At 34.8% G+C, this 25,601-nt stretch overlaps 6 protein-coding genes across 8 annotated transcripts; all 6 read left to right on the top strand.

The window, feature by feature from the left end:
- Positions 1-2,141: 2,141 nt before the first annotated feature.
- Positions 2,142-5,251, top strand: LOC18039201 (uncharacterized zinc finger CCHC domain-containing protein At4g19190). Its single transcript, XM_006430842.2, has 7 exons — positions 2,142-2,403; positions 2,486-2,548; positions 2,657-2,793; positions 2,903-3,016; positions 3,346-3,547; positions 4,037-4,154; positions 4,256-5,251. The coding sequence occupies exons 1-7, from the start codon at positions 2,185-2,187 to the stop codon at positions 4,936-4,938; spliced, it is 1,536 nt and encodes a 511-aa protein (XP_006430905.1). The 5' UTR covers positions 2,142-2,184; the 3' UTR covers positions 4,939-5,251.
- A 503-nt stretch (positions 5,252-5,754) lies between these two features.
- LOC18039200 lies at positions 5,755-7,316 on the top strand. The gene is made up of 2 exons (XM_006430841.2): positions 5,755-6,179; positions 7,018-7,316. Exons 1-2 carry the CDS (start codon positions 5,940-5,942, stop codon positions 7,147-7,149), a joined length of 372 nt encoding a protein of 123 aa, XP_006430904.1. The 5' UTR covers positions 5,755-5,939; the 3' UTR covers positions 7,150-7,316.
- Positions 7,317-7,882: 566 nt separating this feature from the next.
- Positions 7,883-9,521, top strand: LOC18038809 (protein TRI1). Its single transcript, XM_006430840.2, has 2 exons — positions 7,883-8,298; positions 9,057-9,521. Exons 1-2 carry the CDS (start codon positions 8,080-8,082, stop codon positions 9,180-9,182), a joined length of 345 nt encoding a protein of 114 aa, XP_006430903.1. The 5' UTR covers positions 7,883-8,079; the 3' UTR covers positions 9,183-9,521.
- Positions 9,522-10,548: 1,027 nt separating this feature from the next.
- Positions 10,549-14,859, top strand: LOC18038119 (F-box protein SKIP31). Of its 2 annotated transcripts, XM_024181801.1 has the most exons (10): positions 10,549-10,943; positions 11,022-11,107; positions 11,201-11,252; positions 11,391-11,464; positions 11,706-11,781; positions 12,405-12,515; positions 13,079-13,253; positions 13,344-13,462; positions 14,315-14,369; positions 14,450-14,859. In XM_024181801.1, the coding sequence occupies exons 1-10, from the start codon at positions 10,863-10,865 to the stop codon at positions 14,518-14,520; spliced, it is 900 nt and encodes a 299-aa protein (XP_024037569.1). In that variant the 5' UTR covers positions 10,549-10,862; the 3' UTR covers positions 14,521-14,859. The 2 variants fall into 2 exon arrangements, with proteins under 2 accessions (XP_024037569.1, XP_006430902.1); XM_006430839.2 differs by having other exon boundaries at positions 11,022-11,252.
- A 3,121-nt stretch (positions 14,860-17,980) lies between these two features.
- On the top strand, positions 17,981-18,622 carry LOC112097199 (glycine-rich protein A3-like). The gene is made up of 2 exons (XM_024181800.1): positions 17,981-18,115; positions 18,228-18,622. Exons 1-2 carry the CDS (start codon positions 18,004-18,006, stop codon positions 18,356-18,358), a joined length of 243 nt encoding a protein of 80 aa, XP_024037568.1. The 5' UTR covers positions 17,981-18,003; the 3' UTR covers positions 18,359-18,622.
- A 2,194-nt stretch (positions 18,623-20,816) lies between these two features.
- Positions 20,817-25,593, top strand: LOC18038598 (ABC transporter E family member 2). Of its 2 annotated transcripts, XM_006430836.2 has the most exons (13): positions 20,817-20,961; positions 21,080-21,189; positions 21,458-21,543; positions 21,649-21,746; positions 21,835-21,952; positions 22,044-22,133; positions 22,453-22,757; positions 22,847-23,042; positions 23,119-23,304; positions 23,420-23,689; positions 24,430-24,675; positions 24,977-25,111; positions 25,200-25,592. In XM_006430836.2, exons 2-12 carry the CDS (start codon positions 21,087-21,089, stop codon positions 25,094-25,096), a joined length of 1,818 nt encoding a protein of 605 aa, XP_006430899.1. In that variant the 5' UTR covers positions 20,817-20,961; positions 21,080-21,086; the 3' UTR covers positions 25,097-25,111; positions 25,200-25,592. The 2 variants fall into 2 exon arrangements, with proteins under 2 accessions (XP_006430899.1, XP_006430900.1); XM_006430837.2 differs by having other exon boundaries at positions 20,875-20,961; positions 24,977-25,593.
- Positions 25,594-25,601: the final 8 nt, after the last annotated feature.

Genomic DNA, 25,601 nt, shown 5'->3' with positions numbered 1-25,601 from the left:
GAAAAAATCATTCTTTTCACTTTGATGTTCTGGTCAAAAAAGCAAGTGTGATTACTTCCATTAGAATTGTACCAACCATGCGAACATTTCAAGATCATTCATATGAAAAAAGAAATATTAAATGGAGAATTTAAATAAATAAAAAAACAAAAGAACTAGACCAGAGATGACTAGGTATATAAAACACACACTAGATTCCTCATCTCCATTGTTCCAACAGGCAGAATTATCCAGACGGAGTGTGACATCCCACATAGGCAGCAAAGTCGGCAAAAAAGCCGCATGTTCTCCCGAAAGGCAAATCTGTGAGCATGAAGAACGTGTGAGTGAAGGACAAAGCAGACAATATCTACAATATCTACTGGTTGTTGGGACAAAGCTGTTACAATAAGTCAGCAAACAAGACATGACACCAAAATCTGTGTCATTTTCCAACATTCAACAGAGTGCAGATCCACACCACAATTCAGCATCCTTAAATAATTGGAAAGGACAAGAAATCTGCATCCTATCAAGTCCTTTTCTTCTTTATGAGAACTGTAATTTTCATTGAGCATTTAGAAGTGGCAATCTGAGTAGGCCATATGGGTTCAACTAACAGTAAACACATAGAAACCAAGTAGCTAAAAGTTAAAAATTGCATGACATGACACCATTCATACCAGCTCATTCAAAGGTTTTAAACAAGCATCAGCTAAGGCTTAAGCAATAACAGTTTCCCACTATCAGGTAAGCATTATCATGTTCTGTCATTGTGGCTCCAATTAGAAGCAGCAGAAGTGTGATCCTTTATTTGTTGCATCAGTTATAGGATTTGTTAGATAAGGCAATTTTGTTTTTTCTTTTAAACCTAACTACATGCCAAATTTCACTCAACAGAAAAGGAATGCTCATGTTGTATGACAATGGAAGGGTAGAAAATCCACTAAATGAATTAAAATTGTCCAAACCATTCAGAAAAAACTTATCTGCAGCAGTTTAATTGATTGAGCAAGAAAAAGTTGCGTTAAATTGTCGTATCACTAGAAATAAGAAGACACATGGGCGCAACAAGAACAATGATGTAATGAGCTTTACGCCTTTATCCCTTCACAATATGTGTTAAGGGCCAATTTGGTAGCAGTGTAATTTTTAAAATAATTTTTGTTAGTTATGCCGTAGAAATAATCAGTTGTGAAAAGAATTAATTAAACGTTTGGTAAAATTTATTTTTATAAGTGTTGTGATTTTTAAAAGAAGTCGTATGTGCTTGGTAAATTTTACTATTAAACTTATGTGATAATGTAGATGATTAAACTGAACATAATATTAAATAAAATTTATTTACATATTTATAAATATGTATATAAATATTTTTTATTGTGTATATGCAATAATTGATAACAAAAATAAATATTTTAAATTATTATTTTTTTATTTTGTTATCTCAATACATATACTTGGTAATAATAATAATCTCTTTAAAGTTAATAATTTTATTTCCTAGCTAAAATGTATAATTTTAGAATTTTAATATATATATATATATATATAGACACACGGTATTAAGTATAAAAGTGAAAATCAAATTATGAAAAGTTATTTCTTCTCTACTTTTTGAAATCTGATGCATGATGAGATAATTTTGGTAAAAGTGGCTTTTAAAAAATTTATCAAATATTAAAATTAATTTTTATCTTTTTAAATCACTTTTGAGCCTCCGAAAACAATCTCAAACAAGTTCTAAGTTCAAATAATATTAGTTTGAGTTACTTGAACTTATAATTAATAGAGGTATTTTCACCCAATAAATTAATTTTTTTTATTGAAACCCCATCAATAAGAGGCTTAACCTTAAAGTAGTAACAATATTTGCGCATTTTTTATGCACGAATAATTTTAAAACTTGACCACTTAAGAGTTTAAAAAATTTATCATTGTTGTGAATTTTCAGAAAGTAACAAGGACCTAACAGCAATTTCGTCGATGTAATTTTGCAGCACTCCATGACCTTGACTCCTTGAGGGACTTGATTTATAATATTGAAATATTTTTAAATTTTACACGATTTTATAAATTATAAGGCTCTAAACGTAAATTATCCTTAAAACTTTTTCTTTTCATTTTTCGGTTAAATTATCAAATTAATGACTAGTTGGTCAGCAACGTCGTTTCATCTATCGCTCATCGTTTGTCCTCATCGGAATGGAGGACGAGGAAGGAGGAGGGAAGAGATTGAAGAAAGCATCAGTTGTAGGATCGGGTGAAGTTGATTACAAGACGAAAGCAGGAACCGCATGGAGCCATTCATACTTAAACCAGAAGCCATGGCATCCTCTCTCTTACCCTAATCAACGCCGCAAATGGATCGCCGAACAGATGCACTCCCAGCGCCAGCGCCGCACCGAGGAAGTGACCCGCGAAGTATCTCTTCTTTTCCCATCAATTTGTTCTCATTCATTTATTTAACCAATTTTCCTAATCTCTCTATGTTTTTTTTTTTTAGTATGCACAAGAGCAGGAGTTCTTTCGCCAAACATCTCTTATTTCCAAGAAAGACAAGGAAAAGGTACAGTTTTTACTACTTATAAGCGTTTGATTTAAAACCCCAGATGGAATTTTTTTTTTCTTTTTTGTTATAGTATAGTTACTTGTTTATTCTGTTGATTTGGCGTAGATGGAGACTATGCAAGCTGTTAGCTTTATGTATGTTCGTCCACCCGGTTACAATGCTGAAAGTGCTAAGGCCGCGGAACTTGAAGAAGGGAGGAAGAAACAAGGAGACTCATCTCAAGAACCAGCTTCAAATCCAATGTATTCTGTTATTATTCTTATTATTGTCATTAATCATTGCCACTAGAAAGCATTTGTATAATTGTTTCATTTTGTGGTAATGTCAGATGTTGTTTTGTATTTATTGTAGGCAACCAGAGTCGAAGCCTGTGGCTGAAGAAAAGAAGAAATCAAGGCCAAAAGATGTGTTTGGGCGACCTTTACCTACTGAAGAAGAGTTTGAAATCCTTAAAAATGCTCCACGGTATGTTTCGGTCTTGCTCAGAAGCATTTATTATGCATGCTTATTAATACTACTGAATTACTTAGTATTGTTTGTTTGAGATTTATGACACTGCTGTGCATGCAACGATCTATTGTCTGTTGTGAATATTCCATTATATGTACTTGCCAGTTGAAATCTTAAGTGGAATCTTTTATTTGTTTATTAGCTTATACATGCTATCATACTAAGATTGGTCTTCCAAGAGTTCAAATGGCGATGCTGTGGCTTTTCAGTTGGTTGTGTTCCATGAGCTATTATTATGCTAATATACGAAAGTCTTAGTTGCATTTGCTTTAAACAATAACCAGGCTGGAGACAGGTGCTCCTGCAAGGGTAAAACCATTTGGTGTTGAAGTAAGAAATGTGAAATGTTTAAGATGTGGAAATTTTGGGCATCAAAGTGGTGATCGTGAGTGTCCATTGAAGGATGCAATAATGCCTAATGAAGAAAGTCGATTGAAAAGAGATGACCCCTTGACTGCTATCATGGCTCACGTAGATCCTAGTGAGGTATGTTTTTTTTTTCTTTGGTGTTTGCTGGAAATTAAGTAAAGGCTGCAAATTGTTAGCCTTGAGACTAGAACTGAGCTTGAAAAAGTTCATCTCCATACCTGTTGTTTAATTACCCTATTTTGTATCTGGATTCTTAATTGTTGTACTGGAAACTATATTTAAAAAGTCACTAAGTTTGCATGAAAATCTACATGAATGCCAGTCAATGAAAAAATTATGGAGAGCAATACCCAAATCTCTTCTAATGGCTTCTGTTTTATATGTGAAGTGGAATATCACCACTAAGCAATCTAGAAATGAGTATGCATAGCAGTTAGTCACTCACTTGTGGAATCATATGTCAAAGATGGGTTTGCACTTATGTTTATAGCTAGTACAAGCTCATGTATATTTCGTTGCCCTTTATTTTGAACATTTTGCTTGCCTTCTGCACTTTTACAAAGTGGGAGCACTGGCTGCTTGCTGATGCTATTTTGTTCCATGCAGCCTCTCAAGTGGGAGCTGAAGCGACAACCAGGAAATTTTAGTCCTCCTCGTGGAGGTTTTAAACCTGATGATCCCAATCAGCAGATAGTTGCTGAGGACATTTTTGATGAATATGGGGGTAAATGCCCTTCATTAACCACTGAACTTTGTTTTTCCTCGTATCATATAGTAGTAACTGATACATTTTACTTATTATTCTCCTTCCCCCCAAAATTCTAGGGTTTCTGGCTGGGGATAGTGTACCCGACTTGTTGAGCAGCTTGTCGGGCAAACGTAGAAAGAAGTCCAAAAAGAAAAGTAAACACAAAAGGCAGGCATCATCTGATAGTGAAGAATTAAGAGTTTCTGATGACGATGGGGTGACTTCACCTTCCGATGATGAAGGCAGGAGGTCAAAGAAGGAGAAGAACCATAAGAAGAAAACGAAGCGAAACTATTCCAAATCTAGTTCGTCTGATGTTTCAGAATGGAATACACATCGTAGAAAATCCAGACACAAGCACAATTATTCATCCGAAGATTCTGATTCTGACAAGTATCATAGAAGTAGAAGGAGCAGGCAAATGCATTCTTATTCATCTGAAGATGACTCTGATTATCATCATATGATAAAAGAACGCAGAGACAAGTATTCTTATCGGTCTGAAGCGTCAGACGCTGATAGGCATAATAGAAATAGAAAGAACAGGCAAAAGCATTATTTTCCGTCTGAATATGAGGCTGGCAGGCATAATGTAGGTGGAAAGAGTAGAAAGAAGCATTCACATTCATCTGAAGATTCTGACTTGGGTAGGCATCCAAGAAGAGAAAAGATCAGGCAAAAGCATAGATATACATCTGCAGATGAATCGGATAGACATCATAGGAGTGAGAAGAGCAGACACAAGCATTCTCATTCATGACGCTTATATGAAGATTCTGACTCTTGATGTACATGACAGAAGTAAACCATACCGTCAATATGATCAGTCATAGTCTAGACTGAGATGAGATTATCGGGCAAGGCTGCAAGCCATTGGAGGAAGAAGCTAAGAGAGCTATTATTTTTGTATCTCTAGTAGTTTGCGTAGCATATAAAGGTGCTTAGCATCGTTGTGACAAAAGGGTCTTTGTATCTTGCTTATCTGTGTACTACTATAGCATCTAGGATCTTGTGAATGCGTCCTGAGAATTGACGATTGACGATTGTTCGGTGTATAATTTTCATCAACTATAGCATCCTTACTGTTATTTTCTTTTCTTAATTTTCGATTATCTTTTTTTAAAAAAAATTAAAGACAATTAATTATTTTGAAGCATAAAGCTCCAATCGATATACTTTTTAAAATAGAATTTATTTGGATAGAATTTTTATTAGTAGAATTTTTATTTAAAAGTATTTTTGTTATTTGGTTGTTAATGAGAGTTTTTATTAAAATTTATAAAAGTATTTTAATAAATAAAATTTTTAAATTATGTTATAAAAAAATAAAATAAGATTGTTAAATTAAATAAAAAATAAAAGATATTATTAAAAAATTATTTTATTCTTAAAGTTTAGAATTAGAATTTTTATTATTAGAGGTAAATTAACTTATTTAATTTTTAAAAGTTTTACTAAAAAAATAAAATAATAACAAAAAATTTGATAAGAATTTGTGAGATTAACTAATAAATAATGAAAATACTAAATAGGCACTAACTATTTCACATTGTGAAAGGAATACGTAATGTCTAAAGAAGCCTAACTATTCCATGAAAGTGAACAAGAAAGATAATGTCTAGATAAAAAAATAATCGATTAAATTAAAACAAACGAATGATAAAATAAGTAACAAAAATAACCAATTACTGGACTACCGGAGTACTTAAGTTTCAACAAACATAATATAATCGCCTAGCAAGTAACATATCCAATCAAAAGATGGCTGCGAGGGGAGGAGGCAAAGCAGCTATGGCGGCAATGAAGGGCGCCGGCGGCCTCAAATTGCAGGCTGCTGCTTCTTCTTCCAAAGCTCAAGCCAAAACCAAAGGCAAAGGCAAGACCAAATCTGTAGCACCCTCCTCTACTTCTGAGTTGGGCAGATTTCTGAACATCCCCGAGCCTCCCCGTTCCGAAACTGCTAAACTGATCACCAAGTTCATCAAACTCAACAATCGCGAGGTCTCTCTTTTAAATCATTGGTTTATTTGATTGCATATCGTTAGATTTACCGATAATTTTGCTCTCACTTTAATTAATCGCGATATCGTTTGTTGATTATGCTGCCACTTCCAAGTGTTTGATGATTGTCCTAACTGAATTTTGGATTTACGTGTATTGATAGTATTTCTTTTTTTTGGTTGTCAATAACATTTTTTCTTTTGAATTGCTGTTAACTGAAAAAACCACTTTGGTTTCTCACATGTGTATACGTGTTGTGAAATCTTAACTCTATTTAGGACTATTTAAATTAGTTTTTATTAATTAACCATTTTCGTCAATCCCCTAAAATTAAACCAAAACTCTGCAATTATGTGTGATGGGCATTAGGATTGAAAACCTTTTCTAGAACTAAACTTCATTGCCGGCATGCATTTGACTTTCTTTATTTCAACAGCTGTTATTTACATTGCTGCCAGTTCAAGTATTACAAATTCGTGTTTTTACCATCTGCTTGTGCTTGAATAAGTTGCATGTTGTAGTTGCTTCCTTAATTGAGTTTGATTTATAATATCTCTTGGACTTGCTCTGAACACATGTATGTAGTTTCATCCACTCCACTTTTCTTTGTTACTTATTTTTCACTTTATAATTTCACTCATCCTATTAAATGCCCTCAATAAGATAAAGAGAAATAATTACATTTAACGCTTCGTAACAGCTAATATGAAATAAGCGTACATCTGTTAAAATATCCACTTTCGCTACTATTGTTCAAAAGTAATCCATATTCTCTTACTCTGCTATTTTTCATGGATGAAAAATCTCTAGTGGCATAACATGTCTATGACTTTTGCAGAACCCCGGAATGAAAAAGGATCTTCTTGGAGAAGAGAAGTTGAAGTCTTTATTGTCTGGAAAAGATAGGATTGGGATCCCAGAGATTGCCAAATTGCTGTCCGGACAATTTGTGAAAACTGGCTCTGGCTGATAGCTTGCTGCTATTATAATTGTGGTTGTAGTTCTATTGTGCTGCAGAAACCAAATAATGTCTCATATTGTTAGTTAGGGATTTGTTCATGGGTTGAATATTTATTTCATTGAGAACTGCTGAATCATGGCAAGAATGATATGCGAGAGATGTGCTGTTTATCTTTATATCCCTTCTGTTGTTTCTACTCGTTCCAATGTTACTGATTTGTGCGGAAGATTATCAGCAAGCTTGGTATATGATTTGTCTTCATCAAAGGATGCAATCTTTTTTCGTTCTCTTCTTTCAGCACATCTGAAAGAATTCAATCATAGGGAGATGCGATGCAGTGGGGGGTATTTTTATACACTTGATGTTCAGGTCATCACAATTGACTCATCGTTCAAGATCACAAGGCTGCCTCGAATCCATGATGATTATTGCTGATTGCAAGCCATAACTTCCTTCAGCATTCTCTTACTGAAGCTTCAACTTACATACGACAATTCCAAAGTCCAAACTATCTTTGTCAATCATAAAATGTTGAAGTCATTGTTCCTGTGAGCATAAAGATTAAAACGTTTGTGCAGCTTTCTTCACGTAGCCCATGAAATGCTTCAAGCTCTAACTTTGTAAACGTCGTATAATTCAACTTAAATAACAAGTTTTTACAGAAATTGACGGAAATGGTGCACAATTAGGGCATCCGCAGTTTACATTATGACAATTGACAAGTTGTAATTTTGCACAATTGCACCCTCTTTCTGGACTCTGGAGGGTAAATTAGTCTTTTCAGTTTCAACATGATACCGGCCTCAAAAATTTCAAAAGTTCTGTCTGGGTGCATGCTCGGTTATTTAAGGCCGCGAGGAATCATTTGTCAAAGAAACCCTCGCTTCCCTTCGCATTCCTAGGGTTTTAGCTTGAGTGACTCTATATTTGTTCGGAAAAATGGCAGCGAGATTGTTTGGGGGATGCAGGACAATGATGGCGGCGGCGGCCAAGTCCGGAGCAGAAGCAACAGCAGCTGCTGGCAAGAAAGCAAAGGGAGGGATTGGGAAACCGGTTCCTGTATCTGCACAACTGAGCAAGTTTCTCGGAGCCAACGAGGCCTCTCGCTCCGACGCTGTCAAGAAAATCTGGCAATATATCAGACAACACGACCTCCAGGTCTTTTCTTTATTGCTTCCTTCTTTGCCAGTTGCCGCTGTTCAAGTTCTTTTTGGCTTTTCATCGAACGTTTTGACTGCATTGTAATAATTGAAATTGTGTGTTTCTTGTTTTTTGTTTTTTGTTTTTTGTTTAGCTTGTTTAATATGCTGTAAAAATAGCTTAAAAAGGTCTTGTGTGTGTTAATTGTTAATTCTGGAAAATGAAAATATTACCTTGTTTCTGGTCACGAAATAAATAAAGAAAAATAAGGCAACATTCTCGAACAAATGTATCAACGAGGCGCACCTTGACAGAACCAGCAGCAAAACTATATTGTTTTACATATTTTGGAGTTATTTTGCTGCTGTATCTGTCAGCACACTGTCAGCAAACTGTTTGGAAGCAAGACTCAATATTTTTTCTTGTTTCTCACCATTAAGGCTAATTCTATATTTGCCAAAAATCAGTAAAACAAATTAATCAATTTCAAAGTACAACAACATAATCATACTTTTTATTAGTAAAAGATTACATTAAGTTCCAAGTTTTTCTTTTTTCTTTGGCGAAGCTAGGAACTGTGCTAAAGCAAGTACTTATTGTCACTTCCATTGTCTAATCTATGATTTCCAAAAAATGTTTGATACTTAAACAAACTTACTAGTTACAGAGTGCAATTTTGTTTGAAATAGCAATTTGTTGTTATAATCGTTTATTCTTGTCTCAAGTTTCAGTTTTATGGTAATATAATTTCTTTCACTTGACATAATGCTTTGTAGAATCCTGCAAACAAGAGGGAGATTCGATGTGATGATAAGTTGAAGACCATTTTCAACGGAAAAGATTCTGTTGGCTTCCTGGAGATTGCCAAATTGCTGTCCCAGCATTTCGTAAAATCTGCTTGATGTTTAGCTTGGTTTCATCATCTGGATGTTGGTCTGGTTTATTTTTAAGAACCTTTTGTTATCTAACCTCATGGGTGTACACAGTTGAGCCACTAATCTTAGATTTAGTGTATGATCGAAAACATTTGGTACAAGTGCTAAGACATCTGATTTGCAATGAGGGATGGTGCAGATTGATGTATTTCAAAATTTTTAGTTGCTATGGTAGCTATGAAATTCATATGATTTGTTAGAATTGTATAGGGATGACAATTTTTCCCGATGGGATGAGATCCTACGGGATCCCATCCCATTTGGGACGGGATTGGGACATATTTTTGTCCCATAAAAAAATTTAAGGACGGGAGAGGGACATTTTTTTATCCCAATTACATATGCGGGACGGGAGTGAGATTGACAAATTCTGTCCCATCCCGTCTCATTACTGATTAAGAATGGAAAATTTTTCAATTGGGATGGGATCCCGCAGGATCTCATATTTTTTGGGACGGGATTGAGACATATTTTTGTCTCAAAAAAAATATAGGGACGGGATTGGGACGTTTTTTCATCTCATTTGCATATACGGGACTGGGATTGGTAAATCCCATCCCATCCCGTCCCATTGCCAACACTAGAATTGTATGATGCGGATGCTGATGCTTTATGCAATTATGCTTTCATTAGATCAATATCATGTGGTTTCCATGTCATCATGTGTGTATATCATGCTCTAAGAATTGATACATCCAAGTGTTCATGCCATCATTTGTGTATGGCACAGCCTGAACGTTGATGGGGCTCTTCCTAAATAGTTTTATTTGGTTGATTTGAACTCTAAAGCAAGTTATCATCTTCCCAAATGTTAGAGGACTCCTTTGTGTCATTTTTGAAACTTATAGGAAGTAGAGAAATTCTGTGAAATGGCATGAACCAAAAATCATTTATTATTGAATTTGTGGGTGTATTGCAATTATGCAGTTCTAAGTTTTAACGCCGACAAACAAATGATTTTACTGAGAAAAGAGATTGCCAGTTTACAATTTACACCGTTACACGTTCACCCGACGGCGTCGTGTGCCAAATGATTAATTTAATGCGTCGATAATATATTCCCTTGATTTTTTATTCTAATTTAGTTAATTTCCAAATTTCTTGAACAATTGTCATCCCTTATAGTTTTAGTAAGTAAATCAAATATATATATATATATAAATGGATAATGATCCGATGATTTTTGTTCTAATTAAAGTTATTCCCTAATATCGTGTACAATCATACAAATCGTCATCTTTTTTGTATTTTTAAAATATTGATTAAATAACCAGATATATGAGATTTATTTGTTTACATACTCTTATAATATTCCCGTAACATAAAAGGATTTTCTATTTTATCAGAATTCTGCTTCTTTTGTTACTTTGAGACGTTAGATTTTGTTAAATGCAATCCAAGGGTTGAAACTGACTCAGAAAATAGTTAGGAAGATATTCGGACTGGACACAGTTAGATAGTTGGGCCCAACTGGATCGCCGACGCATCTGGACCGTCCCCGTCCGTGTGCATACGCTTATCTTCGTCTGATCACGCCTCGCTTGCTCCGCTGTAATTTTCACCTCGTAAAATATTACAAAAACGGCCACAACCCTGCCGCCGCCGTCCGATCCAAATCCAGATTCCGCTGCTCCTTTCGTCTCGACGATGACGTTATCCGACGACGAAGACGAAAGCTTGGCTCAGTTCCTGGAATCCGAAGTCCTCGCTCAAGTTTCAGATTCCGAGGTTCTATTCATCTTACACAATCATTATGAATACGATGTCGTTTCACGTCCGCTTATATCAACCTTTTTTTGTAAATAGGAAGAGAAGCAATCCAAGGAAGAAGATGAACCGAAAAAGAAGAAATTGTGCGTGGAGAAATTCTCAGCCACGGGCTCGTGCTCGGGGTCGGGCTCGGATAGTATTAGTAACAATAATAATTTTAATAATAAAAGTGAGATTCATTCTAGTCCTAATAGAATTGATACTGGAATTTTCAGCAAGATTCCGCCTGAATTGTTCACGCACATACTCAAATTCCTGTCTTCTGAGGTTCGTTAAAATTATGATTCTGAATTATTTTTGTTTGATTTGTTGAGGTTTGTTAGATTATGATTTTGAATTATTGTTGTTTGATTTGTTGTGTTTTTATCTTATAAAGTTCTTGTTTAATTTATTGAAATGTGACAGGATCTTGTATCATGTTCGCTGGTTTGTAGATTCCTGAATTATGCTGCTTCTGATGAGTCCTTGTGGCGTCGCTTGTGAGTTTTTATTTTGTATTAGTCTCTTTGAGTTGATCTTGGAAGAAAAAGAACAATAGTCCTTTTTTCCAAAATGGTTTTATTTTGTGCTTTTTTTTTTTTTTTTGGGTGTCTGGCTTCGCGCCCACACACACACAGAGATTTGTGGTAATGTAGACTTGCTAATGCAAGGTTAAGAAATATGCTGAGTTTATGTATGAAGATACACCTATGATACTTGCTTATTTTTGTGTTTGGGCAGATACTGTATGCGATGGGGTCTGTTGCCCCCAACCAACAATTTACGAGTTTGTGCTTGGAAAAAGCTTTATATTCAGGTATCTTTTAAGTCCTCTCTTCTGGTAATATGTCTCCTTGCCTATTTATGTTCGGATGATTAGGGAAAAACCTTTTTTTGTTTCTGTTTTTCACACATTGTACGTATTTTCATTGGAACTGCAAAAATGTTGAATTCTTGTACTATGTCCTGTTTGTGATAAATTTTCCAACTACATCTTAATTATCAGCTTTCTATATGAAATTTTCAAGCAAAGACGTGTATGATAGTGGTGTTTCAATATGAGGGCATGCCATTGTGTTCTTATTGGCAAAAAGATAAAAAGGGAAAAAGTGATTTATGGACATGTAATTAGACCATTTGTTTCTAAGAAGTAGAAAGGAGGGTGCTGACAATGTTATTGTTGTTGCATCAAACCAGTCTAATTGTGGGTCAAGTCTTATTTTGGACAAGGCATTAATGAGAATATTGTTTAATTGGGATTGAAATGTTAATTGAAATTGCATATGAAATTAAGCATTTTTGGAGTTCAAACTTTTAATTTAATCTCAAAAGAGACTCAAGGCAAGTTTATATTTTTTGAAATTCCTTTTTGATGCTTGAAGCATTGTTAAAGCTGGTGTAGACGGTAGTCTTTTAAGTTAATGTTTCTTCATTTTACAGCGCGATAAGGAAGACTTGGCCAAACTAGTTAGAAGTTGCCCAACTGAGTTTAAAGAGTACTATATCCAGATGCAAGCTGCTAAGAGAAGCCAAGCACCACTTCCTTCACAGGTAACATGTGATGTTGCCTAACACGAAGACTCATTTGTTAAAAATTGTATACATTTTAGAGTGTCTTTTCAAACCGTGCGGAATATTTTTGATAACTATCGCCTTTAGTTGTTTGTCTTATGCTTTTCATTCACTGCATCATTTGGATGTGAAAGAAGAGCTAAGAATCTCTACCTTACTGTAAGATTGGGTGCTTTTACACAAATGGATCCTCACATGCCACCTTTCTGCCGCATTTATTGTCTGGTTGCATGCACGTATTGTGTTCCTAAATGTGCCGTGCCCGAAATTTGACTGGTTGGTGCTTGTTTGTCAGTTTGTTCTCATCTTTTGAAGTTGTGTGCTTTTGCTGTTTTTAGTGCAAAGGATCGGTTGACTTTGTTTCATGTTTAGTTTTGGGATACTTATGTCAAATGTATTGCAGCTTATGTTTGAGGCAAACATATTGGTTTACATTTTCGACTGCCTTTTTCGAAGAAGCTCTGTGAACAAATCATTAGGAGGCAGCATTCTTGTACATCTTGTATTCTTCGTCACTTTTTATTCTTTTTGGTGATCTGAAGGTGAAAGATGATCGGATCATTATTGACAAGACAGTTGGGGATCAAGTTTCTTTGTGGAAAAGCAGTAAGGGCTTGACTGATAACGTGCTCACTGACCATGCTTGTTCTGGAGATCTGTGCACTTACCACCAAGTTGGTAATTTATTTGTTTGTGAGAAGACTGGATATGTTCATGGTAGGAAACGATGGCAGCAATTTCATGTTCTTGCATTCAAATATTTACTATAGAATGCAATGAACTAATTTGTCTTTCCTATGCTGTCAGTTTGTGATGATACATGCAGAGAGATGGCTATGGACGCCAAAGACGGGATTATGGTCTGTAAAATTTCTGGCCGTTGTTTTGAAATGTTGATGTCACCAGATGAATTGGAACCAGATCCTGTGAGTAGAAATTTTCTGTACCTTCTTCATTTGTTTACTTGCTTAAAATCTGCTTCTGCTTCCTCTGCCTAGAGTCTTAGAATTATAAAGCACTAGATAAGAATTTGGTAGTTCACTTTTTGATGATCCAAAGCTTTTTGTTTCATTGTTTTTTGATTCTTTTAGTTACCTTGCACCCCGCCCTCGAATTAAATACTTCCCATCGGACATGAACCTTTCAAAACTGGGTTATCCTTTGGGGATTTGATGATCCAAAGCCTAGGATAATGAGAAGTTTATACTATGTTTTGAAAGAATTTTAAAATTCAAAATTGACAAGTCTTGATGGAATCTTGGTCGTGCATAGTTTAAATGTCTTGTTCATGTATTTGGGTACTTTTACTGTCTAACTGTGAGAAACAGCTTATTCTGGTATTGAATGTCCAATGATGATGTTGTTCTTCCCTGTGTTCATCAGTAATTGAATTTATACAACAACATGATATGCATGCAGTTCTTCCCTCACTACCCTAAGAGAAGAAAATGAATTGCATTTTCTTTTGCTCTATATTGTTATTGTCAATTCCATGCATCATGCTTAAAACACTTGTATGACCAAAAAGACAAAGAAAAAAAATGAAATGCCGCAGTCTTTAGCAGACTATCGCTGCAGCATTTCATTCCTATTCATTGTGATGATGTTCCAAGGGTCATGATTGTGTCAATTAAGTTAGTGGTCTTTTTCCTCAATTTCTCTCTTTTTCTTTGTTCTAAATTCATTTTCTTAATTTTCTACAATTTTTTGGTTTTTTCCTCAATTTCTCTCTTTTCCTTTGTTCTAAATACATTTTCTTAATTTTCTACAATTTTTAGGAACAACAAAGCAGTGTGATTGATGAAGAACCTTTCATGGGGTCTGGTCGATTTGGTATGGATATTACTTCTGTCTTAACATCCTGTCTTTTTTTTCCCCCACATATATATTCATTTCTTATGTATCTATGACAGCACGTGCCTATATGTTGGGATATAGTTGTCATGATGAGAAGGAGCTTGAAGCTTGTTTGAGGTTTTGCTGACTTAAATCTTCAGACTCCAGGTTGTACAAGATCTGTTTAGATTTGGCAACAAATTTTACACAATTGCCTTATGTAATATTTAAGAGTGCTCAATTTGACAATTTGTAAGAATAAATTATTTAGTGGTAGGTAGCAGAGAATTATGTTTCTTGTTGCTCTCACTCTACCGTTGTGATCTGGTCGTAGTTATGTTATATTATATTAATAAATAATAAGCTCAGATATAAGCCTTCAAGTTTGATTGAACTTGGCTACTTGCACCTCGCGAAGCCTTCCATAGATGTGGAATACCGGAGAATTTCGGTTAAGTTTATGGAATTCGAGTGCGTTTGCGGAAAATTTTGCTTGTCTTATACTTTTAGATTATATGCCTTCGTCTTCGGGAAAGTTGCTTCTTCTGACTTTGTGAGTTCTGACCGAAATTTACAGGGGCGACTAACGGTGCCTGCTTGAATGAGTCTAATGTGTATATGTTATGAAAAATAGTTTGAAGAATTTAATTGTTTTGAACGAGTTTCACCCCCTTGTGACACATGTTCTCCCGTGTTTTGGAAAATGCATGCATCAGCAGCTTGAAATACGCAATATTTTTATAACATAAATATTACTACTTTGTAGAACATTTCAAGCGCTTAATGAATTTTTAAAACATTAAATGAGAAATGATTAATTTTCAAGAGTAATGGTTGTTTTCCCAGTTATAAAAGCTTGTTATCTGCTACAAAGGTGGAAACCAAACATTAGGATACAAAATATATAACTGTTGGGGACACGGGTGGGTGAACATAGACAGGGTTGGCAATTGACCCGCTTAATTTATTTTTTTTTTTTTAAAAAAAAATCTTATTTGAATAGAGGAAATTTATAAAGAACTAATATTTTTATTATAGTTTTATTCCCAAATAATTAAGTTTCTAGATCTTTCCTAGATGGTAAGTAAAAACATTTCTTTATGTCTCGATAGTTATGTATGATTTAGTTTCTGGATACGTCACTGGTGATACGCAACCGTTTTGCCTTTAAGGCCATGCAAATAAGTATTCCTTATGTGTCGGTAGTAATCTATGTTTTAATTTCATCAAATACTCGTGATAAAACCCTACCGAACACGGAGGGAAGGAATAGTTCCACGCTTCTACAGTCTACTGCATTCACAAATCACACTCATGACACGTATCATCATAGCGTAGGCGCCACCCTGCATGGATAGTTCCGTCAATTGAGCTTCGAAATTCAGTGTCCCCCATAACCCAAACATTCCTAAATCATTTCTTCTCTTCTTCAACCTTCTCATACAATCAATTCTCAAATCCTGTTCATCGGTACGTATTTCTCTTTCGCTATATAATGATTTGGCGTTAATCAAAGAATATAATTTTTGTATTAATTATAATTGTTATTGTTCGATGTGGAACCAGTTCTTTAAGTAATTAAAAAAAAAAAAAAAACATGCAAGGTGGTGATCGTGCTGCCCCAGCCAGTGCCGGGTAAACGCCTCCTACAGCTATGATTTCATACGCGATTATGTTCTTAATTAACTAAGTCTCTTCTGACTGCACTAGAACATACACTCATATGCAGATGAATTAATTCCCGGCTTAATTTGTTAAATAAGTATTCAAGGCATATGAATAATTAAGCTTATCATATGGCGGAAATTAGTTGCTTCTTTCTGACTTTGTGAGATCTGACCAGAAGTCCAAAGAGCAACTGATATTGGTGCCTGTTTAAATTAGTCCGTGCTATTATGAAAAAATAGTTTGAAGAATTATTCTGTGTTTGCGAAAAGGATTAGCAGCTCGTGCCTACTTGTTCGACCCCGCGCATTGATCCTTTTGTTTTAAGACCTAATTATTAAGTGATGAACAAACAAGTGCGTAGGAGATCACTGGTTAAATTAATATATCCTGCCCAATTTCCTATTAAGTTTTATATATTGTATGCATTTAATTTCCTCGTGCAGCTTAAGCAGGTTATCCATTCATAAAGACATTATGTTAACTGATTTTCCATCGGACAGGCAATATGAAATAATAGTTAAATTGTTAACAAAAATCCTTTAGAGGCCGAATAATTAATGTAATTTAGAAAAATTCTTTGAGACCCATTTTTTTTTTTTATAAAAAAAATCATAATCCACAATTATAAAAAAGGTAATATTATATTCGTCCTTAATGCAATTTCTTTAGCCTCGACAAAACTAGTAATATGTTCATATTAGCCCCCCGAAAAATGCGTATTATTCTGAATGAATAATATTAATTTAAAGATTATTTTAGTTTTTCCCGGATTAAAATAAGTTCTTAGCTTAACAGGCCCAAGCACATTGGACCAAAAAAAATATCACGCACATGCGTTACTGGATGTGTAAATTTTGAAATCTTACCTTACTTCAAAGTCATCGTTCTCAATAATTGAGATAGATATGATCAAAAAATAGATAAATATTTCTTAAGTTGCTCTAGTTTGAGAGGATTGCCCAATTAATAATTAGTCATCGTATTGTTAAAAATTATCCCAAAGTATCTCTGTGATTACTTTCATAAATGTTCCTTGAATATGCAACAAGAACTTTTTGAATAATTTAGAAAGATACGGAGATTAATTGAGTAATTATTCAAATTATAGGAACTAAAAAAATATCTACCCGTTATAAAGGCATCGTTAATAGTGATCTCTTTTGTAAAGTAGTGGCATGTGGATGGTCATTCAAGTGACATAATGAACAAATGCACAAGACTTTTGAGGAAAGATTGGCAAATCTTACTTGGTAAAATATATCATTTCCCCTCATCTTAAAGTCTATTAAAATCTCTTATACGCGTTAAGCAGTTCGATACACTTTTTAGAGGAAAATTTGATCTTTTTTATATAATAGACAAATCTAATATCTGGAAAACTGAATGTTATACCCTAATTTTTTATTTTAAAAAAAAAAAAACCCTTCAAGCATCGGAATATTATTAAAGTAAGTAAGTAACTGTGAGAAATAGTTAATTTCTTCAACAAGCTAAGATGGTGTATTTGCTGCAACAATATTCGAACCCAAACATTAATTAAGAACACATACTCGGTTCGATTAATATGTGCAAAATATGAGCTGGTGATGAACAAATGATAACTTTAACCAACCGTGGGACGCGTTCTACTTCTACTGCATGCGAAAATCAGTTAGCGAAGGAATCGTTCTACTTCTACTGCATGCGAGATAAGAGTTTAAGCATGAACTTACACGTGTCATCAGAAGCTAGCGCCCCCATAGCCTATATAAACACACTGTGTCTCCTTATCTTCTTCATCATTACTTCTCATATCTACTCTAACGATTAAATTTCCCATCGCATTCAGTAAGTATTTCTCGTTTGCTCTCCATTGATCATTGTTTTAATTAGAGAATATATTACTTTTTTATTAATTACAATTATTTATTTATTGTTGTTTATTTTGGACCAAGTTATTATTTATTAGGTGATCATCAAAATCATGGAAGGTGCTGATCATGCTGCCCCAGCCGGTGCCGGCTACCCGCCTACAGGAGCAGCACTCGCCGGTGGTTACACACCAACGGGATATCCTGGCCCATCCGTTCCGCACGGTATTATTTTAATCACTCTTGGCTTTTAATTAAAGATGCGTTTGTCACGTGTACATTGTCATTGAGAGCGCGCTAATTATAAGCTTATGACTTAATTTCTTATTTGTTGCAGATAATAACGCATATCCTGGAGCTCACGGTGCATACACACACGGCAAGCACGGCGGCTACTACCAGCATGGAAAGGGCAAGGGCAGGGGCAAGCACGGCAAGCACGGCAAGGGCAGGAGGGGCAAGCACTAGTGATCTTTTTATGTGCTGATTATGAATTATATATGCGTTCTTAATTAAGTCTCTCTTTTGACTTAACTAGAACACATGTTCATGATTAATTAATTCCCACTTTTGTTAATAAATCCACGGCGTATGAAGCTCGTGGTCAATATGATCATATGTCTGGTAGATTTTTTTTTTTTTTGCCCCCTTCGATGTTGGGCTTGATCATAAATATATCTCCCACCTGGATTCAATGTGAGATCATGATCTGGGTATGTGGAGCTTTTTTGATTTCCTGTAACGCATGCTTGCTCAGTTTTTCAAATTGAGTCAAAGTTTAAATCGAATTCTCTCTCTTCGCTATACTTCTTATTGCCTCAAGTTACAATCCAATTTTTAGCATAGGATATCCGGATCTTCGTAATTTAATAAATAATATGTATATTCTGTTCTTGTGGATGCTTGAAATTATCACAAATAATATTTCATTTTTTTTTTCCAAATAGGTGCATACTAGTTCATTTGTGTTAATTAGGTCCCCAAGTAGGTCGTAATTCCTATTGCAATGATGGAACACCCATCAGTAATCAGGAGCAGTGAGTTTTACACACTCTTGCATTGTGACTAGATACGTAAATTTAGCTAGGCTGGCACGGTATAAACTGTTACAGTGTGGCTAAAGATGTAATCGTGTAAATTGAGATGGACTAGCCCAACATGGCTATCTGAGAACCAAAATGTGTTTAACTTAATTTTGGACAGAAAAATTTAATGAATTGACACAAAGACATGAAATATCAATTATTTCCATATATAGTTTTAAAAATTGAAAAAGCCAACAATATTCTTAATAATAGTTATATAACAACTAATTAAGGAATAATTTAATAATCTAGAAAAGAGACAGAAAGCTAAAGCTCAACCCAACATAAGACTAATGGTATGGTTACTGGGCATGAATCAGAATAGATTGGAATCGGAATCGATAATGGAAATTAGAATAAATTATTTACTTTAGGTGCAGTAATCAGAATCATAATGAGTTGTGTCGTCATTAATGTGCACTTTATTTTACAATCGGGGATCAGAATGAGTCAGATTATTATATATTAATAAAAACCCCTTAATTAACTATTGTCATAATTATTATTTTATATTTTAATTATTGTGATTATATTATTCAAATAATAATAATAATAATCTATTTAATAATAATTATTATTATTATGATAATCAAAATCATCATCGTCAATGGCAGCAACAAATTGAATATCATCATCAGCGACCGCAACATAGTCATTATCATCATCGGCGATGGTTGTTGTTGCTGGATCGTAAATGGTGAAGACAAAGATGACGAAAATTGTGTGATGAGGCTTATATTTTTTGTTAGAAATCGCGGTAAGGCTCGATTGTCGTGAGACGAAGATGAATATGATGAAGAGGGTATTGATGAAATATCATAATTTCAATGGGGGCAAAATTGACACTCCAAGGAATGGGACACTAATTCCCACCCCCCCCCCCCCGAGAATCAATCTCTCATTCTTTAATCCAAATTTACGGTGGGTCCTATAATTTTGATTCCGATTCCAACTCTTATTTTGTCAAGTAAATGTTGTTGGTGATTTTGATTCTAGATTCCCTAATCTGGAAATTAGACACACTATAATGTTAATGGACTATGGGTCATGTCTAGCATGCCTCTTAAAAATATAAGTTCAACATGAGTAGAATATGAAAAGAGTTAGACTACTGGCACCCCTCTATCTCCTAATAAAACATTTTTTTCATTTATTTTTAATTTATATTTTTATTGTTAAAATTCAAATTAGTATTTTGCTATTTTTATTTTATTTTATAATCTTATTGTTACTCTACACACAAATTAAAAAGTTTTTTCAGTGAATAATTTTAAAATGTCAATAATTGACTTAAATCACGTATATTTTAAACTATAATTTGAACACACGTTAAGAAAAAAAATATCAATCAATAAGAAATAGGAAAGAATAATAGATTATTTTAAATTTGTTCAATTTATTTTGACTAGATAGGAATAGAATTATGAATGTAAGTAATTTATTAAAAAAATCTATATATATTAAATTGGTATTTATCTTTAAATATAATTTTATTTAAAAAGAGATTTTATAAGAATAATGAAGGGGTGCCAACTGCCGAATAGCGTCACGCATATGAAAAAAAAAATGGGGCCAAAATTTTCGTGCTCGGTTGGCATGGCCAAATTTACACCTCGAATGACAATATTCAAAATTGGAAGGGTACTTTCATCATTAAAGTAGCCCTGGATCTATTTGACAGAAATAAAACACTATGGCCTTATTTACGAAAACTTAAGAAATTAGGGACCTAATGTTGTTATCTCTTTCTCTCACAATGGATCGAGATCCTAGGCCCAGTAAGACCCGGCCCATTTAATTGATCAAACGTGTCACTCGCACACAAGCAAAACTGATATTGAAGAAATTAAAAACAAAATGAAAAGAAAAAGAAACCCTAACACTTAACTAAAGAGAAATTCTGTGTTGCTATTGCTCTGCGTGTGCCCAACGCTTTCACAATCCACAGAGAGCGTTCTCAGCACACGTCTCTCGTCCGTTTCAAAGGTACTTCCGTTTCCTCTTTAATTTCTTCTCGATCTTTATATTCGGTTCTTTTTTTTTTTAATGTAATAAATAAATAATTTGTCTTTTTTTTTTCCAAATCGAAATTTGTGTCGCTTAGAGAGAAGATGTCGGACCGATTGACGCGTATAGCTATTGTTAGTTCTGATAGATGCAAGCCCAAGAAGTGTCGTCAGGAGTGTAAGAAGAGTTGTCCCGTTGTCAAAACCGGTGAGTTTTGATCGATCCAATGCGTTTTAATGTGTTTTTTTTTGTTATAATCGGTATCTGGGTGTTCAGGGATTACTAAAGCTAGTAACTTTGACCATTCTCCGATGATTGTTAGAATTTAGTTGATAGGATTTTTTGTGTGTTATTTGATTTCAGGCAATCAGCCAAATAGTTTTTTCCGAAAATTTTGTGTTATTTGTAGTGTATTTTTTGTGTATGGTGCATAAGTATTTGTTTCTCTTATCCTTTATTATGGAAAAATCTACAGGGAAGTTGTGTATTGAGGTTACTCCTGCAGCTAAGATTGCCTTTATCTCTGAGGAGTTGTGCATTGGATGTGGTATCTGTGTTAAGGTTTGTACATAAAATTTGGTTCTGTACTTCTCTCTTTTTTTTATTTTTTATTTATTTTACTTGCAGTTTATGAATTTTGGTTGTCAATTTGATCTTCTGTTGCAGAAATGTCCATTTGAAGCAATTCAGATCATCAACTTGCCAAAGGATTTGGATAAGGATACAACTCATCGATATGGCCCCAATACTTTCAAATTACATAGGTTACTTCACGTCTTCTTTTTTTCCCCTTTGAAAATGGTACGATATTTTTTTTATTTGTTTTGAGATGGCTGGGAAAAATTGATACAGGTTGCCTGTACCGAGGCCTGGGCAAGTTCTTGGCTTAGTTGGAACAAATGGTATTGGGAAATCAACTGCACTTAAGATTTTGGCTGGGAAGCTGAAACCAAATTTGGGTCGTTTCAATGTAATACACTGACATATCTTATCTCTAATTGCTCTTTAATTTCTGCATTTTCTGCATGTGATATACATTGTTTGAGTTTTTGTTTTTGCAGAACCCTCCTGATTGGCAGGAAATTTTGACCTACTTTCGTGGATCTGAGCTGCAAAATTATTTTACTCGTATTCTGGAAGATAATTTGAAGGTACATTTTCTTTTACCTATGTTTTGAGGTTACCTTGTCACATTAATTTGATGTTACTCTATTACTTCAAGATGGTTTTATTTTAGTTGTGTGGTTCAATATCTCCGATTAAGCAAGAGCAGCAAAAATAGATATGAAGGCCGAAATTTGTGATTTATTTACTCGTGCTTGGTCATTTACTTTTGTTCCCACTAAAATTTGTAAGTAATTTATGCATACAGCTAAAATTTCTGTCATAATTAGGTACCTTCTTGATTCCCTCTATGACTGTTTTATCACTGCCGATCCCTCTACTGATGATATATTTTGAATTTAATAGGCTATTATAAAGCCTCAGTATGTTGATCACATTCCAAAAGCAGTTCAAGGCAATGTGGGGCAGGTGCTTGACCAAAAAGACGAAAGAGATATGAAGGCGGATCTTTGCGCGGATCTTGACCTGAATCAAGTCATAGACCGTAATGTTGGGGATTTATCTGGTGGAGAGCTTCAGAGATTTGCCATTGCTGTTGTTGCTGTACAGAATGCAGAGATATATATGTTTGATGAACCTTCAAGTTATCTTGATGTTAAACAGAGGCTGAAAGCGGCCCAAGTTGTCCGATCTTTACTCAGGCCTAATAGGTTATATATTCGATTTCTTATTTTTCAACAAATTTTCTTGATTTTGATATTTTAATGATTAATTACACTGACTACACTTTGTGTTTCAGCTATGTGATTGTTGTGGAGCATGATCTTAGCGTCCTTGATTACCTGTCAGATTTCATTTGCTGCTTATATGGGAAGCCTGGTGCTTATGGCGTTGTTACTCTTCCTTTCTCTGTTCGAGAAGGAATCAATATTTTCTTGGCTGGATTTGTACCAACCGAAAACCTACGTTTTCGTGATGAATCTTTAACATTCAGGGTACACCTGTTGTTTTGTGGTTCTCTGTATTCCTATTGCAGACGTTCTTTGTCATTTACATGTTTGCTTTCTGTAGGTCGCTGAGACTCCACAAGAAAGTGCTGAGGAGATTGAGACATATGCACGATACAAGTACCCCACCATGGTTAAGACGCAGGGAAATTTTAAGCTTAAGGTGGTTGAGGGTGAATTTACCGACTCCCAGATAATTGTGATGTTGGGAGAGAATGGGACAGGGAAGACAACCTTCATCAGAATGCTGGTATTGTTTGGTTTCATTAATTTTATTTTCTTTTTGCTGTGTAGCTGCTTAAGTTCTCATGAATTCCATCTTGTTGACCTAGTTGAGTAATCAATTTTGTTGGCTAAATCTTTAGGCTGGTCTATTGAAACCTGATTCTGTGGAAGATTCTGACGTGGAGATACCTGAGTTTAATGTCTCGTACAAACCTCAGAAGATCAGTCCCAAATTTCAGTCTACAGTCAGACACTTGCTTCACCAAAAAATACGTGATTCATATACTCATCCGCAGTTTGTGTCAGATGTGATGAAGCCTCTTCTCATTGAACAATTGATGGATCAAGAAGTTGTGAATCTTTCTGGTGGAGAATTGCAGAGAGTTGCGCTATGCCTCTGCCTTGGCAAGGTAAATTTTACCAACTTAATAGATGTCAACGGGAAGGGGGGAAAAAAAAAACTGGTCGAAGATCCTGGTTGGATACTGCCAGAGAATCATATTTGAATGGAGATATGTGTAATGTGGTGGTGGTTCCAAATTTTTATGCCTGTTATTTGTTGCTTGAAACCTGTTAAATGAAGTTCCATTGTTTTACTGCTACTTTCTGCTCTTATACAACTTTCAAATATCCTTCTATGTAAAGAAAACTTTGACACAGCTTCATGTTCGAGAGTGCATAGAATAGTGATCATGTTTACGTAAAGCATGTATAATGTGGTGGTGGTTCTAAATTTCTGTGTCTGTTATTTGTAGCTCGAAACCTGTTAAATGAGGTTCCATCGTTTTATTGCTACTTTCTGCTCTTCTACAACTTTCAAATGTCCTTCTATGTAAAGAAAACTTCCACACAGCTTCATGTCTGAGAATGCATAGAGTAGTAATGATCATGTTTGCATTAAGCATGTGAGATATTGTATTGCCACATGTTTTCTTTCATCATGTAAATTGTTGGCCAATGCGATGGTGTATGGAAAAAGTTTCTAGATGAATTTGGTTTAAAAGGGATTATGAAACTAGATTTTAATATTGGTTTCCTTTACATCAACAAGTCTCTAGAATCCTAGTGATGCTTGATGTGTAAATTCAAGTAATGTAAGCACTTTTTGTTATATTGATCTAGTCTAATGGTGCATTTGCTTTTCATGCAGCCAGCGGACATTTATTTAATTGATGAACCTAGTGCATATCTCGATTCTGAGCAGCGTATTGTTGCTGCAAAAGTCATTAAGAGGTTTATCCTTCATGCGAAGAAAACAGCATTTGTCGTCGAGCATGATTTTATAATGGCTACTTATCTGGCGGATAGAGTTATTGTGTATGAGGGACAGCCGTCAGTGGATTGTGTTGCAAATGCTCCTCAATCATTGTTGACTGGAATGAATCTTTTCTTATCCGTAAGTTTCACAAATTACTTTTGCTCTTTTATATATTTTTGGCTTTGCTTATGAAACATTCAATAATACTAACTTGCTATATTCTGTACTCTGTTTCTCCCACTCATCTTTATGCCTGCATATCTAGTACTCACTTTTATGTTTTGTTGCACCTCGTGCAGCTTATAGACATAACATTTTGGCTTTGCTTATGAAACATTCCATAATACTAACTTGCTATATTCTGTACTGTGTTTCTCCCACTCATCTTTATGCCTGCATATCTAGTACTCACTGTTATGTTTTGTTGCGCCTCGTGCAGCATCTAGATATAACATTTAGGCGGGATCCAACAAATTTCCGACCGAGAATCAACAAATTGGACTCCACTAAGGACAGGGATCAAAAAGCTGCTGGGTCATACTATTACCTGGATGATTAAAATAATAATTTCCAGGTTTAGTTGATTTGGTTCTGCCTGCTGATATCTGAATGTACTTTTGGGAGGCACCCCAGAGATTGACTCGGGTTTCAAATTTGTGCAGTTGGTGGTTCTGCAAAAGTTGATGGCATCGATGCAGGCATAGAATGAGGCGATGGCATCCAAGGTCCTTTTGCCCAAAAAATGTTTGAAATGAGTTTTTGTGCCATATACTAATGAAGCTCTAGTTAAATTTTTGCTTTATTAGGCTTTTGTGTTTTCACCATTTTTTTTATTATGGTATTAGGCGAGCGAATCTGGAAAAGTCATTTTAGAGTTAAAGAGGTACGACAACACTGGGACACTAGGGTTAATGAGCAGGGGAGCTTGTCTTTGTAATTTTTGAATTGAAATATCTGACAGTTTCACCCGTTTTACTTTTACCTAAATAATTCTAAGTGATATTTTTTTTCCAAAAAAGAAAAGAAAATTAAAAAAAATTATTGCCAATCAGTTCCTCTCTCTT

Source organism: Citrus clementina, unplaced genomic scaffold, assembly GCF_000493195.1.
Source record: "Citrus clementina cultivar Clemenules unplaced genomic scaffold, Citrus_clementina_v1.0 scaffold_6, whole genome shotgun sequence".
In the NCBI taxonomy this organism is placed as follows: domain Eukaryota; kingdom Viridiplantae; phylum Streptophyta; class Magnoliopsida; order Sapindales; family Rutaceae; genus Citrus; species Citrus x clementina.
The sequence above is the reverse complement of the archived record's forward strand: the minus strand, read 5'-3'. Positions and strand labels throughout refer to the sequence as shown.